The following is a 24,619-nucleotide window of genomic DNA, read 5'->3' on the forward strand; positions in this document are numbered from 1 at the left end:
TAACAAAAGGTGAAGCTCAGGAGGGGGAATATACTTTAAGACAGGTGTTTCTTCGTCGCCAATGATTAAAGGTATGTTTATACAGTTTTCTAAAAAATAATTGCCCTTTTTATATGGTTCATTGAACAACAGTTTAAAAAATACAAAAAAAAATATTTCAAACAAAAACGCTTACTAAAATCTTTGGCTTTTGTTATATTTCCTCCAGATTGTTGCCATAAATTTGTATTTTCTGTAATACTTTTTATAGTTCTGAATGATCCTTTAATTTCCATTTCCTTTATATTTACATCACACCATGGGCAAGTGTAAGTGGATGAATTTGACTAAAGACCAAGGAGAATAATAATAAGCTTAAAATCAGCGGCAAAAGTATAGGAACAAATTCCACATATGGACTGCAGATCTAACGTCTCAAAGAGGCTTTTAATGTTAGCATAAGATTTAGACAACTTTGGTCCTAAGCCAATTATGAATAGTTTATTAAGTCCAGCACTTTTATATTTCTTGAAATATTCGGGATCATTTTCAGGGAGCACATTCAGACAAACTTTAAGTGATCCACCACCACTATCAATGCCAATTTTTAGATGAAAATCTTCAGGTAATTTTCTAATTTCCAAAATATATCTTCTATCATATATTTTGATAAACCAAACCAAACCAAACCAAACCAGATAAATCTGAGCAGGACACAAAAATTAATATTAACTGAATTAACATTTTTCCTTTAAATTATTTTCTAAAATATTTAACTTAAATTCTAGTTCAAAAAGCTACCAAAATAGTCTTTTACGATGTGTTGTTATAATAGTCCACGTATTTAAGATTTGTGTTGTACTTAGCTTTAGTTAAATTTAGCGATAAAACCACTTAGTTAGGGAAGAATTATAATTATTCTAACTTATTAGTTAACATTTTTATGCAAAATAAAACATATAGCTGTAATATGATTTTTTTGACAAATTATTGTTTCAGTTTTTGGTCTCAAAATTCAAAGTCACGGTACGTCACTGGATCTATGGAAATGATTTAGTTGTTCGATGATTTTGAAAGAACGCATTATGGCCATTAAAAAATTACTAATTTTACAATTTATATATTTTTTATTTTGAATCGTATAAAAACCGAACAGTGTAACTATACATGTTCCTATACCTAAAATAAATCGTTTTTAAGTTATTTAAGTGTCAAACGGTCAGACAATTTATTGCCATCTGTCAGAAAACGAATTATTTGAATTTCCTATATTAAAAATCGTGTCTGCTTAAGAATTTAACAAGTGTATTTATAAAAAAAATATATCTCATATTTTCGCTCTTTAGTGATATCTGAAGTTGATATTATTAATAATATTCCGTTTGACTGAAAAAAAAACAGCGCAAACTTGGCTCGGAAATGATGCTGCTTTTTGAACAAAGCGTCACAGCGTCACAATATGACATGACGAGATCTATTGTTTTACATCAATTGACGTTTAAAGTCATAGGCTACTGGCTAAAATCAAGAAAAATATACGCTTTAAAACTAAATCTTAAATAACTTAAAAACGATTTATTTTAGTTATAGAAACATGTATAGTCAAAAAGTAACGAATTGAAAAGCCTTTTCGCTAGTGAAAAAAAAAAGTGGGTTTCCATTTGAAAAAAATGATTTATGATAATTTTTTAATCGCTCAATTCTATGAGAGCTGCGGCCATTATTATATGACATTCGAACAATTTAATTTTTGAATTAGATAGCCACATGTTTTCTCTTTATGGCACAGTGGCTGTGTTAATCACTCAATTTGGCGTTTGGGGTATGCACATATTTTTGACTGGCAGTTTTTTTCGTTCAAAAATTTTAAATATTTTTTTCTCAAAAAACGGTCAATGTTAGATATAGAGTGTTTAATATCAAAATTCATAAAATTTTACAGAGAATTTAAGTTTGCAATAAAAAATGGTGGCACCTATTTAAAATAAGAAAGTTGCTGTCAACTTCCGGTATTTCCGGAAGTGCCGCCACATTGAAGATATTTTTAATCGATAGATCTCGTTGTGAAACTATGATGTGCAAAAAATCGCCGAGCTAGATGTTGTACTTCTCTAGAAACTTCTAGTGCACGCTCAACCTGGGACACCCTGTATAATTGTTTGTTTATGTACCTACAGTATGTCCCCGGATTGTCTTTACAAGAGGAAAACCTATTTTAATATTGACATTTTAAGAAATATGCATTCTTCATAAAATTTTTGCTTGTTCTACAATTTTTAATCTCGTTTATACTTTTCAAAATTTTCATACCGTTTTGAGAAAAATTAATATGGTTGATTTTCCTAAAGTCCTAAAAATTAAAACGCGTCATTTAACTATGGTAATATAATTTCGTTTTCATTCTATGATAGATTCATGATATATTGTTATTGATAAAATTTTAATTAACGTCATATTTTTTGCTGTTTTAAAATGTTAAAGAAACACAAAATTTATTTAGTTCAGTGTTACGGAATCGGTAAAGGGTGATAATTGTTATCGGAAAATGTGATACTTTTACAACAGCAAAAAGTATGACTTTAATCAAAATTAATAATAACCATCTAGTAGGACAAACTAGGACCCAGGAAGATCGAACTGGGTATCAAGCTAAGAGGCGCTTAGTGACACAAGAAATAAAAAAAGCTCAAAATGTGTACTGGTGTAAAGTGTGTGAAAACATAGATCAAAGCATGAGAAATACAAGAGCGAACAAAGCTTGGAAGTCTATAAAATCTCTTAGATCCAATAATGCTGATAAAGGTGGTATAAGTATAATCAGCATGCCCCAATGGGTACAGCACTATAAGAACCTCCTCACTGAAGACAGACCACAGTATGCCGAAACCAATACAAAATGCACCACAGACGATTCCAGTGATGTATCAAATATAACGATAAAAGAAGTGTTAGATGCGGTAGAACAAGTTAAAAATGACCTGGAGGTATCAATATTGAACTTATTAAGGCAGGTCCTTCAATTCTCATTGAATTGCTAACAATGATATTTGCTAAATGCCTCCAGGGTGCTGACACTCCGTCAGAATGGAAAAAGGCGGCAATTTTACTACAGAGACTGCAATAACTACAGGGGCATTAGTGTTTTGAGCACGGTAGCTAGAGTATATGGGCGAATATTGAAACTTCGAATGCAAAGAGAATTTGACGATTCGGAAGAGCAGAATGGGTTTAGAGTCGGCACAGATGGAGTTTTACACTAAAAATTTGATCGAAAAAAGAGTCGAGCGAGGGCGAGTAGTACATTTAGTATTTATTGACTTGCAAAATGCCTATGATACTGTGCCATTGAAGTAGCTATGGCCAGCAATGGAAAAAATCGTATCAATGAAATCTATATTAACGCAGTCAAAAAACTTTATTGTGGAAGTAAAAGCTACATTAAAATGGGCGGAAACTCTTCTGAGGAACTTATTGTTTCCAAGGGACTCAGACAAGAATGTTCCTTAGCCCCTATACTCTTTAAGATATATGTCGAAGAGGCACCGAAAAATGGCAAAAAAGATGTGGTGGAATGGGTCTACCAATCTGGGACTCTATGCTCTATACTCTTCTCTTCGCCGATGACCAAGTTTTGATAACAGGAGATCGAGATAATGCTAGCTACATGCTAAGAGTGCTTGAGAAAGAGTTGGAACAATATGGATTGATTGTAAATATGTAAAAGACCGAATACATGTCTGTAGGAAACGACGATCATAGTGATTTGGATATTGGTATGGGCAAAACAATAAAACACTGCTCTAAATTTAAATACCTTGGAGTAACTCTTTCCTCAGATGGCAAAAGCAATGACGATATATCTAATATAATTGGACAGGACTTCTTTGGAGCGATAGAATTTCAAGAAGAACGAAACAGATGATATACAATTCTATCTTTGAATCTGTTTGTACCTACGGATCGGAGACGTGGGAACTCACAAGTAGAAACAAGGATAGATTACTTGCACTTGAAATGGACTATTGGAGGCGTAGTAACAGAACATCTCGCCTAGATCACGTAAGAAATGTTTGTATAAGAGAGGAAATGCAAGTAAATGGTACTACCTTGGATACCATAGAATCCAAGCGATTGCTTTGGTTTGGCCACCTCCAAAGAATGGATGATTTAAAAATATCCAAGAGAGTATGGGACTGGATCTCAGCAGAGAGGAGAAAACGTGGAAGACCAGCAAGAACATGGCAGAATGATGTACAGGAAGCCATGCTTGAAAGACAACTGAGAAATGGCGACATGTGGGACCCGAATTTATGGAAGTCGAGGAGCGGGAAACGACACTAGTCACCCGCATGTATATATATAACATATATATATATATATATATATATATATATATATATATATATATATATATATATATATATATATATATATATATATATATATATATATATATATATATATATATATATATTTCGAAAACTATTAACGGGATTAACCATTTTAGAACAAGCAAAAATTGTGAAGAGTGCATATTTCTCAAAATGTAATAAAAAAATGTTTCCTCTTGTAAAAACAATCCGGGGACATACTGTATAGCTTACAAGTTAGCCCAAGTTAATAAAAATCAGTTGTCTAGTTTTTAAGTTTTTTTTGAAATCTGCAACACATAGTATAGGTAATTAAAACTTTATAATATGCTACAACTGCTGCAACTACACATACCAATACCTACTCTCTCTATATACGGTCCTCAGATATCTAATTCGGCAAACATATTTTGAAAGTAGATAGTGGTAGTTATGATATATAAACAGCAAATTTTCAGCTTGGGGTCACGTCGGCGTCGGCGTCGGTGTTCTAGACTTAAAATAGATAAAATCAATACAAAATCAATTAATTTTGCATTCCGGAACTTAATATTGGGTCTTGTGAATAAAAGTTAAGCAAATGTTTTTACTTAAATTTCTTGAAATAGACTTATACAATTTGTAAACAACCAACAAAGATAGTTCTATAGAAAAAGCAATTGGTTCTCTTTATTCATCAGGCCCATTATGTACATACAGGGACATCATTTAAATTGTCTCGCCCAATTTACAATTTTCCTGTTTCCTATTTTAAGATAGTTTAAAAAGATATTTTACTGTAATTTTTCGCAAGGATGCCGATTTTCTGTATCAATTTTTTTTAAAACGTAAATTTTGATAGATACGACACCATCTTGATTTTTGTTTAAATGGAAACCCGCACATATTTTGGCATGGTCCGGTAGACATATTTTAGCTGCACTTACCGTTTTCGATATACAGTGGATTTAAAAATGAATTGTTTCAGAATCATTTTAAGTGTCTCACCCAATTTAAAATTTTCTTCTTTTCTATTTTAAGATAGTAGTATCTCGAAATACCCTTATGGATTAAAAGTTAGCTATCTAGAAATAGGTAGAAAACTAGAATTAATCGGAGCCGTCGCTTCTGATTTAATTTGTATATCAATGTACCAACAATAATTCAAGAATTATGAATTTTTTGTAGTCAAACTTCTTTAACTTCGCCAGTGACTCACTCGCCGTCATCAGAATTCTAAGGTACTTTTAGATGTAACACAAACTTCAAATTTCAAATTTTAAGTAGCTTTAAGCTTATAATGGAACGAAAAAATGAAAAATATCAAAATATCCTTATCACCGACTTTCCGGTGATGGTAATAGGGGGACCGGTGATAGGATTATTTTGAAAATTTTGATGTCTATATAAAGGCACCTGCTCCATCTATCTAAAATATTATCAGCGTTACAGTGTTGCCGTATCATTTGAAAAGTGGTAGAATCTTTGTTATTTTAAATGTTATTACATTTTGAACACCCAATATGTTATTACATTTTTGGAAACTATGTAGTGCGACCTGGTTACCCAACAATTGTTGGGTAACCAGGTCGCACAATAAAATTAAAAAAAAATATTTCTAAAAGAGAGATTTACACATAATATAATATGATGACTTAAAAATAACTTATGTACCTCAGCATTTCTATACTGGCCTAACTTAACTATTTTTATACACTCGCGAGCTTTTTGTCTATGCTATGAAATTCTTAGAAATACGAATAAAGTTTTGTTAATTGTTATTGTAACGAACGCACTCTGTTTTTTACCTCTTTCATTTGAGGCACTTTCATTTGCTTTCGGTTAGTTTTCGCGCAATCTTTGATTACACAATTGACACCTTCAATACTAATAATTGAGTAGTGACCCTTATACCAAGGATCAAATTTGGTTCTATTTTCGTTAGATAACATAACCAAATCGCCTGGTTTAAAATTAGTTTTATTTGAAAGTTTGTCATAAATTACTTTACGGTTTTGTTTAGCTTTGAAAATGAATTCGTTTGAACGTTTATTGGCTATTTGCATTCTATATTTTACTTTATGATAGTAAGCGTCTAAGTCATATACAGGATCTACAGTATCACCTGAAAGTGTTTCAGAAATCATTGCCTTCCGTCCGAATACCTGTTCAAATGGTGAAAAATCATGATAGATGCTGGGCGTTGTGTTATAACAGAAACTGTAATAACGTACCCAGTCATCCCAGTCAGATTTTGCATCATTTATATACAAGGAGTTGAAAATTTTTGACTTATGTTGAGCATTTTAGTTAGATTTGCAAAAATTTAATTTTTGTATTCGGTGCCTAAATCTGTTCTTATTTCCTTCATTGAACCATAAATAAGTATGAAATGAGCCACTATAGCTCTTGCTACCGTTACGGCCTCTTTATTAGGTATAGGAATGATGACTATGTACTTGGTTAATTCACATTGAATTGTGTCTGCATACACATTATTTTTTGATGTTTTCATAAAAGGACCTACGATTGATGAAGTGTCGATTGATATGATGTCAAATGCTTTTTGAGGAGTAGGGGTTATTACCATTGGCTCTTGGTTTTTACTCTGCTTTTATTTAATTGGCACTTAAGGCAGTTTTTAATGTATACAGCAACTTCTTTCACATACCTTTCCATCTGTAATTGACTCTTAACTTTTTAAGTAGTTTTTTCTGTCCACAGTATCCACCAATTAATGGATCATCGTGATATTTTTGTATTAGAGCGAGTTTCTCATCTTTATTTTTAATAACTTGTGGTTCCTTAAACAACAAAATATTTACCTTTTTTAATTTTTCTTGACCAATTTCTTTTAATTCATTTATTTTGCACAATTGAAAAATTTGGTCATTTAATTTTAACTTTAAACTTTTAATATTATGATCATTAGCCATTGATTCAAGCTTAGGCAATACTTCCTCTAGAGAAAAATTACCATTAATGATCGGAATGTTTGATTCAGCGTTGAATCTTCCTTTTAATGTCATTATTATCCTAAGATATAATGACTTAATTTCAAAACTTACTAAAAAATTCACAGTCCTTTACAAAGATGCAACCGGGGGGGCATTGAAAATGATGAATAAAAACGTAAAAATATGATTAGTGTTAATATGAAACGAATAACGAACTTAACAAAAAACAACAGATTTAAAGATTCACTGAAAAAGTAGTAATGTTAAAATTAAATAAAACATTATCAATAATAATTATGCGATCGCACCTATCCGTAAAACAAGCAAGCATAAAAAAAGAATTCTTACGGAAAGTTACACTTTACGATATAATTTTAACTGTTAAAGGCAAACCCCATTTAAACACAAAACTTTTTAATACCTACTACTGTATCTAAAAGACTTTTTAATTACTAAATTCTTAGCCACGCTTCTGTTTTTCTTGGGTGTTGTGCGTCACGTCACAGATTAACAGGCCCACGTTTGCACCACAAGGCGATGCTGCAGACTACTAGGTAGACCGGTCGTAGAAATTTATGTTATACAACTTGTAGTCAATCTACACAAATATTATCAAAAACTTTTTTTCTTTTAAAATGTGTTCAGATTTTATAAAAAGTATAAGTCAAAATCGCAAAACTTAAATTTGATATGAGTTTCTTAGTTTTTAACTAATATAGTGGCGAATTACAAAAATTCCTTTTCAATGAAAATTAATGAGTTAAATAAAATAATTTAATAAATTACTAGCTTTTTCTCGCAACTACGTTCGCGTTACACCTCGAATCGTTTATGCATTGATTTAAATGATTTTTTACTTCTTTATAGAGAGCTAGTGAACATATAGATGTTTTTTATTTTTCATCTTTTTTTTATTTATTAAGAGCACTAATACTCTCTTTATAGGTTATTTTTTATTCTTTGAAGGATAATTGAGGAAGATATATTTCCTTATGATGTCACTAAATAAACCCTTGTATAAAATTTTATACTGTCTGGTTTATAATGTTATAGTATTGCATTTTCGTACAGCAAACTTTCATTCCCTATTTTACTCCCTAAGGGTATAAATTTCATAAATTCGCTTTACCTTTGTGCCAATTTTTATGTGTATAATCCAGACGTCACCAAGTTTTATATAAATTTTTACTAACTTTACCCATTTGGTTGATGAATTTCAAAAATTTCTTCTAATTCTTTTTGTAGGATTTCATTCTTCTAGACGAAATAGTAAGGAATTTTCATACAACAAACTGTTCCGAGATAATTTTACTCTCTAAGAGGATGAATTTCCTAAAATCGCTTTGTGTAGCTAATTCACTAATGTCGTTTAAACGAACCTTTGTGCTAATATTTATGTATCTAAAGCTGGCGGCATCAACTCACTCTAAAATATCTAAAAACGTAATATATAATCTAACTGACACACCACTGACAATGACAACTAATTTATTTCTGGAGGTATTGTGTGTAGGTGTTTTCAGGTATGTTTTAGTATTTAGTCGTTTTACACAAAGAAATAGCCATTAAGCACTATAAAAATACTTCATAACAAATCTACACATATATACCTTTCATTTAAAAAAAGAATCATCAAGATTGGTAAAGCGCTTTCGGCGGGATGGATGCAACAAAAAAACCCTTTGAGCTTTTATATATGTATGGACTAATTATTTTTCCAACATATTTTACTTTGCAAATTTTTATAATATTCAGACTCGCCAATATCGTACTCCACCGTGTCCAGCCTGTTTAGCCAAACGTAGGCCGATTCCTCTTCGGCGGCGTCGTGACCCTGGCCGAAGGAAGAGTCTTGAAGACGCTCATCCGCGCATAGGAATAAGTTGACTGCGTAGCGTATTGCGTATTAATCGATTCTGAAACTTTCTATCTCGTGTATAACATGTTACGCAAGTTTATTATTTTAATCTCGATTTTAATAGATAAATGTGTGAAATGCCACCTGAATATCTTCCGCCATGACATGTTTTTACTTTTTTGTTATGGTAAAGTGATTTGTATAAACTTTATTCAATAACGTATATTTTCCTCCATTTGTGATTTTTTAATTTTAAGCGAAAATTAAGTATAACATTTTAGGAAAAAGAAACACTGTAATATTTAAAAGAATAAGAAGAAATTAGTCTTATTTTGAAAGGAAAATATAGAAAAAACTCTTTCTATAGAAAAAGTCTTTATACTAACCAGAATCCGGTGACATATACGCGGTCTCACCGGAAACATTACTTATTACTTCGCATAACTTGAAGAATATCTACTTTTAATAATGAACACTTCAGAAATACACCAGTAAAAACATTTATTATTTGAGATTAAAACTCGAATTAAATTATAAATATTAGTTACCTATGTTGTTATAGCTTTTATAGGCCTGTTTAACGACTTAATAAGTTACCTAGCGAAAAAATCTGTGCGCGTACCTACCACTATTGTTACAGGTTAATTCGTTAAAGAAATATGTTACACAAGTTAAAAACGCTAAAATTTTAATGGTATTACTTGTGCATTATTGGCCTTATAATGTAATTTGTGTTGGAATTATATCTTCTTTAAATATAATTAGACTTTTTAACGACTTTTAAGTTACCTAGGAAAAAATCTGTGCACGTACAGCTGGTTCCAATAAAATTGAATACGATTTAAAACATATTTTTATTATTTCGGGTAGTATATTCTATGATACCAGTCCCCCATTTCTCTTCTCATGTCATACTGACGTTCCGAAAAATTTATTTGCCACTTTGTTAAAAGCAAAGTTGTTTTATACAATGTCACAATAACCTTAACATGTCAAAATACTTGACACATAAATATACACTGCCCAAATATTTGAAAAAAATGTGTAAAGAGTCGTATTAATTTTTTTTTGAACCAGCTGTACCTACCAGTATTGTTACAGGTTACTGCGTGAAACAAATGTGTTACATATTATTCGTAGCATTAGTGGTATTATATTGGAATCAGCTTGACATTAGTGGGGCATTATATGAGAAATTTTGGTATTTAATTTGAATTTTTGGCATTACTTTGGCATTAGTATACAGACAGCGGTTTACTCCTTGTAGTTTGTCAGCGGTTTACTCCTTGTAGATAATCAAAAAGTTTTTTGATAAAATTTGCTTTTTATGTCAGATCATTTCTATGAAAAATTACATTAGATTTTTATTAAAGACGCTGGGTAATTAAAACATTGACTAATAAAGCTTGTCCACTTTAAATAAGGGGTCACGAAATATCCTCCTTGGAGTGTTTGGGTTAAGGGGTGTATAATAAATTAATCGTTGTTTTCTAATAAAAACCATAAAACATTTATTTGTGAGTAAAATAATGCAATGGTTGCATATCTCTCCTTTATAATTAGGCGAGGGGTAAACCGCAGAGGAAAAAGTGTACACCGTAATTCCTTTTACTCAAATAATTCCTCAGAATTCCTCGTAATTCCTTCGGAATTCCTTGGAATTCCTGGTCTTCAAGGTCAAGGTCAATCATTCAAGGTCTTCCTTGGAATTCCTTGGTATGAACTCGTTAACTCTTTCAGTCTGAACCAGCGTTGCCACCTCGGTTTCGCAGTTCCGCTATGAATTTTCTGGTGATTTTTATAAATGTCTAATGTCTCTATAAGTACTAGATCTAACAATAAAAAGTACTATTACGAGATTTACGTTTTTTTAGTTAAATTTTAGGACCAATAGGGGATCATGAGGTAAAAATACTGGAAATATGTCGGCACTTACTTATTAAAATTAATTTTTCTCGGGATTTTTTGAAAATGATAGGTACCTAGTTATACTCGTATCTATAGGAAAGGAAATTAATAAAACTTCAGTTGCACGTCATAATACGATCACCAGTAAATTCCATAAGATTACGCATGGTATCATTGATGAAGTGCACCTAAAGTTGTATTAATTTTCCTATAGTATATACCTAGGTATTATTCCGAGGAAATGAAAAAATCAACTTTACACTTTCTGGAGTACTGAATAAAAAAATCTTATGAGGATTTCTTTAAAATGGCGAAATCAGGGAACGTTATAACTAGATCTCTCGGGGGTGGTTCGGCCGTACTATTGGAAAATATTTTAGATATATAATCGAGGGTACAATATTAAATTAAAAGAATATCTAACCTGTAGATATTTGATATTGGGAAATTTTGGAAGCGAAAACGAAAAACGGATAGTAAAAACTATAAAACGGATACTACCTATTATAGTATTCATGGTTTACTAATGTTCGTTAATTTTTTATAAAGTTGCTTGTAATTCCTCTTAATTCCTGTGGAATTCCTCTAAATTTCTAAGGAATTCCTTGGAATTCATTGGAATTCCTAGTAATTCCTATGGAATTCCTTGGAATTCCTCGTAATTCCTTGGAATTCCTGTAGAATTCCTTCATAGTGTACACCATAATTCCTCTGCGGTTTACCCCTCGTAATTAGGTGACTAAAAATACACTAAAATAATTAGAAAAAAAATCTTGTACTTGTTTAGTAATTACGTCAATATTAATTAATTGACTTTCTAGTCTATTTTATTTTATGTACAAATATATTATTAAATTTTAAGCATTAAGTAATAAAACACTTTGTGAGCCCTCTTATATCGTAAGAGGTTACGAAATATACTCCTGGTTAACCCCTTACAGAAAACAGTGTAAGGGGTGTAAATAAATTGTATAATCACTGTTTTTTATAATAAAAACTATAATACATTTTTTATTTGTCAGATTAAAAAAACAAAACAATGCATTGGTTAAAATAAGTACATTCAATACATATGTGTATGTTATAACCTTAGGTTATAACATAATATAGCCATTACTATTATTATTAAAATAATATTGTGATAATATGTGTGTAACATATTTCTTTAACGAATTAACCTGTAACAGACATTTATATGCCCAGTATATTTTTGTTTAACAAACCAATCAGGAAAAATCCAAAACCTACCGTTATAGGAGGTATAAGATGATTAAACTTATACCTATAATGACAACTACTTATCGGATAACAAATTAATTACTACTGTCAGCTAGTTCAGCTACTGTCTAGGTAGAATATACCTAGGGTACCTACACCTGGCCTATGATGTAGGTAGATTAAAGCTTATTTTGACGTTACCTCTCACTTCGGTGTCACAAGCTGAATTTTTCAGGGATGGAAGTACAGTGCATGATATGGGGACCCTTATTCCGAAAGTAGTACAAAATTAGACCGGGTAAAAGGGCACTATCATCAAAAATCGATATATTAATACCACCGTATAGAGAAAACAAATACTTATTTTTTGATCCAGTACACAATAAAGTCTTCGTAGGGAGTAATTTTTTATAATTATTTACGAAAAAACATTTCCATTAGCGCTTATGACCAAAAAAACTTTAAACATGAATAATCATTTCAATCATGCGAAAATTTGGTTTAAAAATAGATTTTTTTAATATAACTTTCATTTAACGAAAAACGAAGGCCTAAATGAAAAAAGAAACAATTTAAAAGTTTCGCTTATGTCTTGACAAGGTATCAAAGCAAACCCCATATTTTTGCTTTTAAACTAATAAAGATATATCAAAAACAATTAGCGATGTAATGGTTTTTGCGCGCGCTGGCCGACTGCCGCCGCTGCGCCGAGATTTCCTATACCCTTGTATATATGACGTCATGGTGTGGCAAATGTAGCATTTTAATTCGATTTGGGCTCCCTTATATAGGATAACAGAAACATTTTCAATGTTAAAAAAAAAATTAAGTATACTGCTATTGTCTAAGGTTTCGTAAATGTTAGGTAGAATAAGTATTTTATTTTGCGAAGAGTCATATGTGTCAGAGTTTTTATTTTCCTGTTTTTTAGTCATTGATCTTGTTACAGCTAGTATTTTAGCCGATTGATTAGAAATTTCTTTTAAATCAGATGTTGTTATTCTTGACAGTGCGTCCGCACCTACATTGTTTTTCCCTTTGATATACTCGACTTCAAAATCATATTCCTCTAAATCGAGTCTCATGCGAGTTAACTTTGATGAAGGATTTTTCATCGAAAATAAATATTCTAGCGGCTTATGATCACATTTAACCAAAAATTTTATACCATACAAATAAGGTCTAAAATAATTTATTGCCCAGTGGATTGCCAGCATTTCTTGTTCAATGGTTGCCTTATTGGATTCGTTTTTTGTGAATGATTTTGATGCAAATGCTATAAGTAAATCTTTACCATTAAAGTCTTGTGATAACACAGCTCCACACGCATCTTTTGATGCATCTGTTGTTACTATTAACTGTTTGTTAAAATCTGGGTATTGCAATATTTGAGGTTGGACTAGAGCAGTTTTTAACTATTCAAAAGAATTTTGACAATCTTGTGACCAAACAAAAATTATATTTTTCCTAGTTAGCTTATTAAGCGGTTTACAAATGTTAGCAAAATTTGGAATGAAACGACGGTAATAATTGCATAACGCGACAAACCGTTTTACCGCGTCAGCATTTGTCGGTGTAGGAAATTTGTTTATGATTTCAAACTTTGAATCGTCAGGCAAAATGCCATGACTTGTTATTTTGTGGCCTAAAAATGTGACCTCCTTTTGGAAAAAATTACACTTTTCTGGTTTGGTTTGGAGTTTTTTAAGTTTTAAATTGTATTTTCTACAAGTATAGAAAACCTTCCTCAAATTTTGCAAGTGATGATTTTTTGAACAGCCTAAAACGATGTAATTCCAGCAAATGCTATCGACATCATCTTTGGAAGCTGTTTGGGCTAACCTTTAGTCCAAATGGTAATCTAGTAAATCTATACGAGCCATTATTTGTACTGAATGTCGTGATATCCCTGGAGTTCTTTTCCAAAGAGATCTGATGGAATCCGGCTTTTAAGTCCAACGTTGAGAAATATTTTGGTCTACCTATTTGATCAAGGATGTTATCTATTCTAGGTAAAGGAAACTTGTCTGCAATTAGTTTCTTGTTTACCTGTCTATAGTCAATGACTAATCGCCATTTATTTTGGTCATCAGTTGATTTTTTAGGTACTAATAAAATCGGACTATTATATTCCGCTGTTGATGGTTCGATTATTTCATTTTCCAGCAATTTGTTGACTTCACAATTTATTTCGTTTGTTTTTGAGTACGGCGTGCGGTAATGAACTTGTCGAGCCATCTCTAATACCTTTAATATTGCTTATGTTATATTTATTAATAAATTGTTTTGGAGATATTTTAAAATTTTTAAATAAAGATATTGTCGCGACCCCGTTTTAGAGGGTTGCGGCTAGGGACGTTTTAGGTATCGAAGATCATTAAAACAATCAATATATATAAAAACAAAATATAAATTTATTAAAGAATTAAATACATTAATTTAGGTAGGAGAAATGTCAAGCAGAATACCTTTTGACCAATAAAATATACTTAGAGAAAATATATAAAAAATATAAACTTACTTTACTGTCATTATGATACTTGGAGAACTCAACTCAACTGAACAGCATGACTTCTTCATTCGTTCTCCCCGAGAGAGCCCTCGACTCTCCTCTGATTTACTTTTTAATTATTCTCCCATATTGATATTTACAACAATAAGAATTAAACAAAGTTCACCTTCAGATCTTAGTATGACGTCAACTTGTTCTAGTTTAATTTTCATTGTGCAAATATTATGTTTATAGAAATATATTTTATTTAATATACTGGGTGGTTTATTTTAATGATAAATACTTAAATTCTTGCTCTTGACAATATATCCGCACGTGTATCAACTAATAAAGTAATTTTGCGATTATCTGTCATGCTGGTTTCGACTACCTACAACAAAGTTCGAAAGCGATAGGTCCATATGGAATATTTTTATAGCGACCCCAGTAGACCTGTCTGGGGTCCTGTACGTTTCCCGACTCTTCCTGAGTGTAATACCTGACATATCTAGGAAAGTGTCCTCTATGATTAGGTCTAGAGTTTCCTCGACCTCTATTATATTGACCATGATGATTATGGTACTGTTGATTTGCTTTTAAATATCTCTGGGTGGGTAGATTGTCGCTATTATTATTATTAGCATAGTTTCTTGAGTAGTGTCCTCTATGATGCCTGTTTCCAGCTCTGAAACGCTGATTTTTTGTATAAAAAATTGTGCTAGTATCTGGCGTAGTATCTCCACTAATAGTTATAAATTTAGAGATTGCTTCCTCGCAGTTGGTGAAATTACCAGCCTCCATTATTAGTTTTACTTTCTCGGAATTGCTGTTTGTTCTTAGAGCTTTGACTGTCGTATTTGTCGTATAGGATTCAGCTACTGCTATGGGCACTCCTTCATTTACATAGGCTCTTTTCAGGGTTTCTACTAGAGCTTCAATCTCTGTGGCATATCTTGTGGAATCTTTATGTTGCTGTTTTAAAGAAAGTATTTTTGCTGTTACCATATGAAAACTTTCTGTTTTAATGCGTGTTCGTAGCTTATTAATTATGGTATCCTTATTATTATGGTATCGTAGCTTATTAATTATGGTAATATTAATATGTGCTTTTTCAACCAGTCTTGTTTTCACATAGGCCACCGCATTATTTTCGTGGTTTTCGCAATTTACGCGCAGTAAATTTAAGGCGTCTATAACGGACTGTAATTTACTTGGAGAACCATCAAATTCGTTGGGAAAAATTTTACTCGCAAAATTGAAAAATTCTGTTTTTGACATGGCCATGTTTTCAAGTTTTATTTTAGGAATATTTTGTTCTGGGATTGCCTCTGATTCAGAGGACTCTTCTTTATCTTCACTTTCCTCGAATTCTTCGTCAAACATTTCTAGATTTATATATTCCAAATACGAAGTTGGAACTTTGTAGGGTACTTTTAAAACCTGATATGATCTTATGACTATATCTCTCAACGAAGTAAAAAGTTTTTTAATTGTAATGTCCTGTTCTTTATTAAGTGATGGATAAACAAATCGTACTAATTTAATAAAATTATTAAAATTTTACAACAAATTAGCTTGGACTTCATTTTTAATTGTATCACACTTAGGTATTTTTTTTTAAGAACGCGTTTTGATTCGTTTCTAACGAGATTACTTAAAGTTAGTAGCTTGGCAAGGATCCCTTCCCAATGATCAGACATAAATTATATAAGAGTAAGAGTAAGTAATTAATTAATTCATAACTAATAGAATTTCTTTCTTTTTAATTAAAAAAATAAAAAATGTTGTACATTTTTGGTTAAAATAGTGAAGTTTTTTTGTGTGTAGGTAATAATTAAATATACGTAAGAATTTTCATATTGAAATAAATTCATGTAATTTCATGTAAAAAATAAAAATAAAACGTTCACACCGAGTATAAATGTTAAATAAAGGCTATAAAAACAACGCAAAAAATTGTATATTCACATACCATCAACACTGTCCATCAATAAGTACTGCTCGCACTAAACATCTACTGCTGCTTGGGTTCGAAGGGCCATACTTCTGGATAAGTTCTTCCGGAACCCCCTTCGATACGCTTTATGTAATTTTAGTAGAAGTAATATTACCACAACTGCTACTACAATGTACAGTAGTACTCGAACATCTGTTGGCACTTGTATGCTCTCCTGTTCTACGATGAAGTTGGAGTTGACCACACCATTATCGGTTAGTTCCGAATGTTTAGAATTTGTCTTTCCCATGGTAAACTAGTTTATTTTGTTTTACTATTTTCACTTTTTCACATTCACTTTTGACTATACTGTTTAACTAAACTTATTTAAATTATTTAAATTAAAGCCCTTAGGCAGGATCGCCATGTGATGTCGTCTCATTCCAATACGGGAAAAATCAAACACATGTTCACCCTTTGAATACATTTATTCGAATTAGCTAACCTAGTTACAAAAGATGGTATGCTATGCTTTTGTTGTTGCAATAATTAATGAAATATTAAACAAACAATTGTTGGGTAACCAGGTCGCACTACAACTACTCTCATATCTTAAAATTTTTCTATTATACTAACCTATACCTATCTCTTATAGTTTTCGAGATAAAAAAATAAAATATGTGTAAAATTGACAAAAAAATAATTTTGAATAAGCATTGGTTAGGTTAGGTTAATTGAATATTTTTAAAGTTGATATTTGAGTTATAACGAAAGTCGGAAACACAAGTCGTTAGAAAACCAGAATTAATTCAATTGGTATTATCTGATTTTATACGATAATTCAGAGTTATTGAATTATTGCTAGTCAAACTTCTTTTTACTTTTTTTTCTTTTTTTATTATTTTGAATATTATTATTTAATTATATATTACCCGAAAAAAAAAGGAAGATAACCTACAAATAGAAATGAGATCCCATCAAAAACATAGAATGTAAAAGAATGCCAAGTCTCACAACACAATTCTTCAACTATAAAAAGTTGTGAGATCTCATGTAAAACCAAGTCAGTTTAATTTATTTAATCTCTCTTAAAGCACCTATTCAACAATTTTGTTGAAAATTGTTAGTATCAATATTAATCATCTTTATTTCTATAATAATTATAATGACTTGGCAATCGTAAGATATAGTATTCTATACTAACTAAAAAACTTTATTCTTAAGTGCACTGTTTAGATTTACTTAGTAATCGAAATAGTAGATTATTCTACTATTTCAAGTCATTATAATTATTCAAGATATTATATATAATTCAAAGGTGGCCTCTGTGGAGCCGTCTCAGACACTGATGGCTTTTGTTAAAGCCATGAGACTCTATGATGAGTTATAACTCGTTATAACTAAAAAAAGTGAAACACGCGGTAAGGTCGCGGTGATTAACACCCCTCCTAAAGATTCTACATTCTACTTTATAATTCATTATAATTATTACAGAAATAAAGATGACTAATATTGATACTAATAATTTATAACAAAATTGTTGAATAGGTGCTTAAAGAGAGACTAAATAAAATAAACTGACTTGGTTTTACATGAGATCTCACAACATTTTATAATGGAAAAATTGTGTTGCGAGACTTGACATTTTTTTACATTCAATGTTTTTGATGGGATGGGATCATATTCTCAAGTAGGATTCCCCCAATCTGAGATTCTGAAACTGAAATTTAACTGACAAAACAATTTATGTTAGCTTAAATGAGCCAGTTTAAATAAAAAAACAATTGTCCAAAAAATAAGAAAATGGGGTGGACCACCCTTATCAGTTAGGGGTATAAAAAATAAATACATACTACATACTGCCATTACTAGCTGACGAGTATTCGACACGCATCAGAAGAAGGTCACGCAAGGCTTTTTCTTTTATGAGTTTTTCTGTGACTGAAAAGCCCGATATGTGATGTTATCTGCCTACCGTACTCCGGACATTCAAAAATCTCATTGCTTTGTTGCTTCTTTACTTTTTGGTTATCGCTGTTAAGTGAGTTTACAATTCTTCTCCATTGAGTTCTATCGTGAGCTGCTTCTTCCCACTCATTCTACATCTTAATCAACTTTAAGTTTTCGTGGAAAATGTCCTTGTACCTTTTCAGTTGTCCACCCGGCCTCCTCTTACCGTCTGCAAGCTCACCGTAAAGCAGAGATTTTGGTATGCGGTTTTCTTGCATTCTGCATACGTGACCAGGCCGTGACTCCAATACTCTCGCAGTTAGCTTTTTCGAGGACCGATACTTTTGAGACATGATAGAACCACCGGATTCTTAAGAGTTGTCTAAGGTTCTGTTGCAACTTGTTTAATGCATGTTGCCGGCGGTACGTTGCCCAGGTTTCGCTCCCATATAACATGGTGGGTATTATAATTGCTCGGTATACTGCAAGTTTCTCTTTTGTACTCAAGTCATGATTGTAAAAAACTCTGTCTTTTAATTTCCAAAATTCTCTTGATGCGCTGCTAATCCTGTGCTGAATTTCAGAGTCCATATTGACCTTTTCCGAAATCAAACTGCCGAGGTAATTAAATTCGGCTACATATTCCAATAGCTCCTCTCCGATTTTTATAGCATTGTTGTGATCTTCCGGGGAAGTGCACATGATTTTGGTTTTATCGATGTTGAGCTTAAGGCCCAAAGCTTCGTATGCCCAGGTATATGTGTCCAACATGTTCTGTGATGAATTTTGTACGTGTTTTTGCGCTGAGTCTTTTTATGTTGAACAGACCGCCGTCGTATCTGTATTTAATGCCCAATCTTCTCTCCTGCAGTTTGCTGTCCACTATAATGGAGAGTGCTGCCATGAATATGTTGAATAGGAGAAGCGCTAAAACACATCCCTGACTAACTCCTGTATTTGTTAGGAAGGGATCGTCAGTGATCCACGATGGGTTGTTAACTTGTTGTTATGGAGGCTTGTACACAATGTAAGAAATTTGTTGGGTACTCGGAACTTTTTTATAATTACCCAAAGTGCATCTGTGTTCAGAGAGTTGAAGGCTTTTGTTAGATCTATGAATGCAGCATAAAGTTTAGACTGCTGCTCTTTTACTTTTTCCTGTAGTCGGCGGATGAAAAATATGGAATTGACGGTGCTGCAATTGGTGAGAAAACCCGTTTGCGATTTTGGAAGGATTTTTTTCTATATATGGGTGCAGGTGGTTTGACATAATTTTTGCAAGAATTTTTCCTCCGATAGCCAATAGTGAAATTCCCAGGTAATTTCCGCAGTCTGATGCACTTCCTTTGTTCTTAAATATATTCACTATATTCGCGTTGCAAAAGTTTTTCCATATGACATCGAAGAGAGCCTTAAGATGACCAATAAGTTCTTTACTTGGATATTTATAGATTTCCGCCGGAATCTCGTCACAGCCAGCTGATTTGTTGTTTTTAAGCTGTTTTATGGAGGCCTTTATTTCCTGTTCTGTTATTGGGATGTCTAATACATTGAGACTGTTATACTGAGGTATTGTGTGTAGTGCTTCCATATTGGGGTTGTTTTCTTGGTTAAGGATATGGCTGTAATGCTCTTTCCAGCGATTTCTGATTTGTTCTTCCTCTTTTAGAAGTTCGCCATATTGTTCCATGATTGGGCAGCTTACCTTCTTGGTTGGACCGTATAATTCTTTTACAGCTTCGAAAAATTTGATGAAACGTGATGCGTGACATATTCTTGAATCTGATTCGCTTTTTGTGACTACCAGTTATCTTTTAGTTGGCGCAATTCTCTTCGAAGCTTGTTGTTGCCTGCTTTAAAGTTGTCTACCAGTCTTGGATTGTGTCGATTTGCAGTGACTACAAGGTGTGCTCTATGCTTTTGTTCCAACAAAGCCTGTATATGCGGTTGATATTCGTTAAACCAATCTGGTTGTTTCTTTTTGTTCGACTTTCCCAGTACTGCTTCGCTGGTTTTATGAATCGCATCCCTTAATTGTGTTCAGCCTTGTTCAGCTTCCAAGAAAGAGATTGAAATTATCGGTGGAAGTGATTATTTGGTGGCTTCACAGAGGGCGTCGGCGGTATTGTTGTTCTCTAGACCCCGTACGTTCAATCTGGTCATGTTGTTTTGCTTTTTACAGTGTGGATGTTTGGGTTTTAACTGGGTTTTCATTTTTGAAACTAAAAGTCGGTGGTCCAATGCCGCATTCGGCATCTATTCATCTATTCTTTTGTGAGTCTGACATCTTTTAGATGCGTCGAACTTCGAACGATTACGTGGTCCAATTGATGCCAGTGGCCTGATCTGGGATGTTTCCAGGTACGTAAGATGATTTCGTTCGTGCTTTGGAATTCGTTGGAGAGCATTTTGTAGAGCTTGGTAAATTATCGTTATAATCAATTTTAGCGTCTAGGGTGTGAGCGTAGGCACTAATGATGTTGACGTACAGTCTGACAAACGGATCTGAAACAACGGGGCAACGGTGAGGGGATCGCAATTTTCTAAAATCATGACCGATTTCATTTATAAAATATCCACGAGCGTGTGGTGTTTCATAAAAATATATCAGGAATTTTTATAATATTTTCCAGTAAAGTTTATAATATTATTTTACTTTAAATGTACCTACATTTTGTTTAGTCATTTGCCAAATATAGTAATATTTGTTAAAACGCGTGTACTAATTATAATAAACACAAATCAAGTTAAAGATATAAAACACAATACAATAACCCCGCCACTGGATTTTTCAATAGTAGTGACTGTTTCTACTATTCCTAGAGAGGGGCATAAAGTTGTGGGTAACGGCGGCAAGACGTGCGACAATCTCGACCAATCAGACTGGTTGAATCCGGGATGCCATGATGAATTTTGTCAGCGTTGCCAGCTTACCCTAAGCGGACATTATCTTAAGGAAATACTTTACCTTTTATAATAGTCAGAATGAACGAAAACTGTTAATTAGATAAATATACATTATTACAATAAGAACTACGTCAACATATTAGCATATATATAATTATGTATGCTGAAATGAACTAAAATATATTTTACAATTTATAGGTAATATCGAGCAACTTTGCTTTTCTATAATTAAACGTGACAACATCGACTTTTTTTTGTCCGAATTCCTTCCGCTGTTTTAGATTCATTTGTCAGATAATAAGTTTTGTTTAATATGGGGTACCTTAGGGTCATAAGACGTTCGGAGACACCAATAGGTACCTCTGTTAATTTGGTGGCGATTTCGTTTTTGATTGCGATGCCTACGCCATGAATTCTCCTGTGTTGCGGGGTGACCCTTCCAAAAGAAGGTGTAATGCTCCTCAGTGAGACTATCTTCATCCGCAAAGTGGGTTTTGCTAAGAGCGGCAACATCTATATTTAATCGGTGGAGTTCCTGTCATACCAGTGCTATTCTTCTCTCTGGTCGATTTGAATTTATCTTGTCCAGTAGAGTGCGGACGTTTCACGCCGCAAACGTGAAATATTGATGTTTTTTGTTTCTCCGATGATACGCTCGAGTAGGTATCCCCTCCCGGAGATCTGATTGAGGGGATATTTTACCTCCAGATGATGATTTTGTTCCATTCGAATATTCAATCATTGATGTGTGTTAGCTGCGTGAAAAATGTTTAACTGTGGCTGTTACACTTCCGCACAGTTTTGGCTGCAACTGTAGCACGGGATGGCTATGGTACAGTAAGGACCGCGACGATAGCTCCCTTGTGCTACGTTCTCGGCCGGCTAGGTGTAGTTTAATACTCTTCCCCAGAAAGATGGTAGGTCTGAGGATTGTATAAAGTCATACCGCGTATACTCGGACGTTAGAGTCTCGTTTGTGTAAACAGAGTGCACCACGTGAAGGTGAGGTTGACTTTTGGATAAGCTAGGCTATATGTATCTCTTCAATACCCCTTGCGCCACCAAAAATAAAAAATAAATAACAACCTAGTCTCAGCTCTACTGAATATGCATATAAAATTTCATCAAAATCGGTTAAGCCGTTTCGGAGGAGTATGGTGTGAGTACAAACTGTGACACGAGAATTTTAAATTATATTACGAGTGAAGTTAGCAATTTTTATATACGATTTAGATACTGATGCGACGACTTAGTTATGCAAGTGTCATTTATATTTTCTATTTTTTTCATTCCAGATATGTATCCTTCAACTTTTACAAAAGTACAATACAGAAGAAATACGTTTAGTAGATTTAGAACCTAATGATGCTCAGAATCTTATCGATAAACAAGACCAGACGTTAAATTACGCCCCTAAAATTGACTCTGATGTTCCAGCTGTACGATATCTAGGTAAGAAAATATATTTTTCATATGGTTTTTTATATTATTAAATCTTTTAAATGTTTAGGACAAGAATCTCACAATGTATTGGAGGACATATATTTAGCAAAGCAGTATCATGGACAAGATGGACTAGGAGGATATTTATATGGTTACCAAGTTCCTGATATTGCAAAAAATGAACAAAAGAAACCCAGCGGAGATTTAAAGGGTTCATATAACTACGTCAATGGAGCAGGTCAGGAAATTAAGGTTAGTCCATAAAAATCAAGTAGAGCTCATATTCTATTTATATTGTCAAGACTCAATATATGGTATACTCAAAGAAGGTACTTACAGGAATATCTTCATTCTTCGCTGTCTTCTACTGGTTCTGACTAGCCAACTGACTGGCCAAGTGACTGAACATTGGACTGCAACGGACTAACCAACTAACTCCCCTCTTCCCTGTCTTCAGCATACCCTTTTATATTTGTCCGCTCGTCCCAATCATCGGCGGGTGCGTGCTCAAAAGTTTTCTTTGTATATTTCCAGCACCGATGTTTAGTACGAGCTTGCCTTGAAACATCACGCTACATCGACCTGACTTTAATTGTTTTAATTAACAATGTTTACTATAAGAACATACGTGAAAGATTCCCTTGGATCTACATTAAATTGGTTTACTGGAGTTATATTTTACATGATTTTTCCCAATTTGATGTAAACCCAAGTTGGCCTATATTTAAGTAATTAGGCGACAATATATATACATACAGGCGGATGTTTCTACGACTAGTCCCACTTCTCGACTTCCATAAATTCCGGTCTCACCAGTCGCCATTTCTCAGGTGTCTTTCGAGCATGGCTTCCTGTACATCATCCTGCCATGTTCTTGCTGGTCTTCCTCGTTTTCTCCTCTCTACTGGGATCCAGTCCCATACTCTCTTGGGTATTCTTAAATCTTCCATTCTTTGGAGGTGGCCAAGCCATAGCAATCGCTTGAATTCTATGGTATCCAAGATGTAGTATCCAAGTATCCAAGTACCATTTACTTGCATCTCCTCTCTTATACAAACATTTCTTACGTGTTCTAGGCGAGATGAGAGAGTTCTTACGCCTTCAATAGTCCATTTCAAGTGCAAGCAGTCTATCTTTGTTTCTTCTTGTGAGTTCCCACGTCGCGGATCCGTAGGTACAAACAGATTCAAAAATAGAGTTGTACATCATCTGTTTCGTTCTTCTTGATATTCTATCGCTCCAAAGAAGAGAGTTTAATTCCCTAATAATTTTTTCCCTGTCCAATTTTATTGGATTTAACCTCATTAATTTTGCCATCTGAGGAAAGAGTTAGTCCAAGGTATTTAAATTTGAAGCAGTGTTTTATTGTTTTGCCCAAACCAATAGCCAAATCACTATGATCATCGTTTTCTACAGACATGTATTCGAACATGTTCATATTCTATTTCATTTCAATTATTTTTAGGTAGAATATTGGGATAACGGTAACGGTTTTCATCAAGTTGATAACGTACCACAAATTTTACCAGCACAAGTTGATGATTCTCCTGAAGTCAAAATTGCCAAGGAAGCGTTTTTAAAACGCTGGCATGAGGAAGCTGAAAGAAATAGCCATCCTGTGAA

General features: G+C 33.0%; 1 protein-coding gene across 1 annotated transcript in view; it reads left to right on the forward strand.

The window, feature by feature from the left end:
• Positions 1-24,619, forward strand: part of LOC115887809 — a 41,404-nt gene that overhangs the window by 16,213 nt on the left and 572 nt on the right. Inside the window, exons 2-4 of the mRNA XM_030907319.1 lie at positions 22,849-23,005; positions 23,064-23,248; positions 24,462-24,619. Of these exons, the coding sequence (XP_030763179.1) occupies positions 22,849-23,005; positions 23,064-23,248; positions 24,462-24,619 (500 nt within the window). The remainder of the gene's footprint in view (positions 1-22,848; positions 23,006-23,063; positions 23,249-24,461) is intronic.

The sequence above is a fragment of the Sitophilus oryzae genome, unplaced genomic scaffold (assembly GCF_002938485.1).
Source record: "Sitophilus oryzae breed Bouriz unplaced genomic scaffold, Soryzae_2.0 scaffold_637_pilon_pilon, whole genome shotgun sequence".
Classification (NCBI taxonomy): domain Eukaryota; kingdom Metazoa; phylum Arthropoda; class Insecta; order Coleoptera; family Curculionidae; genus Sitophilus; species Sitophilus oryzae.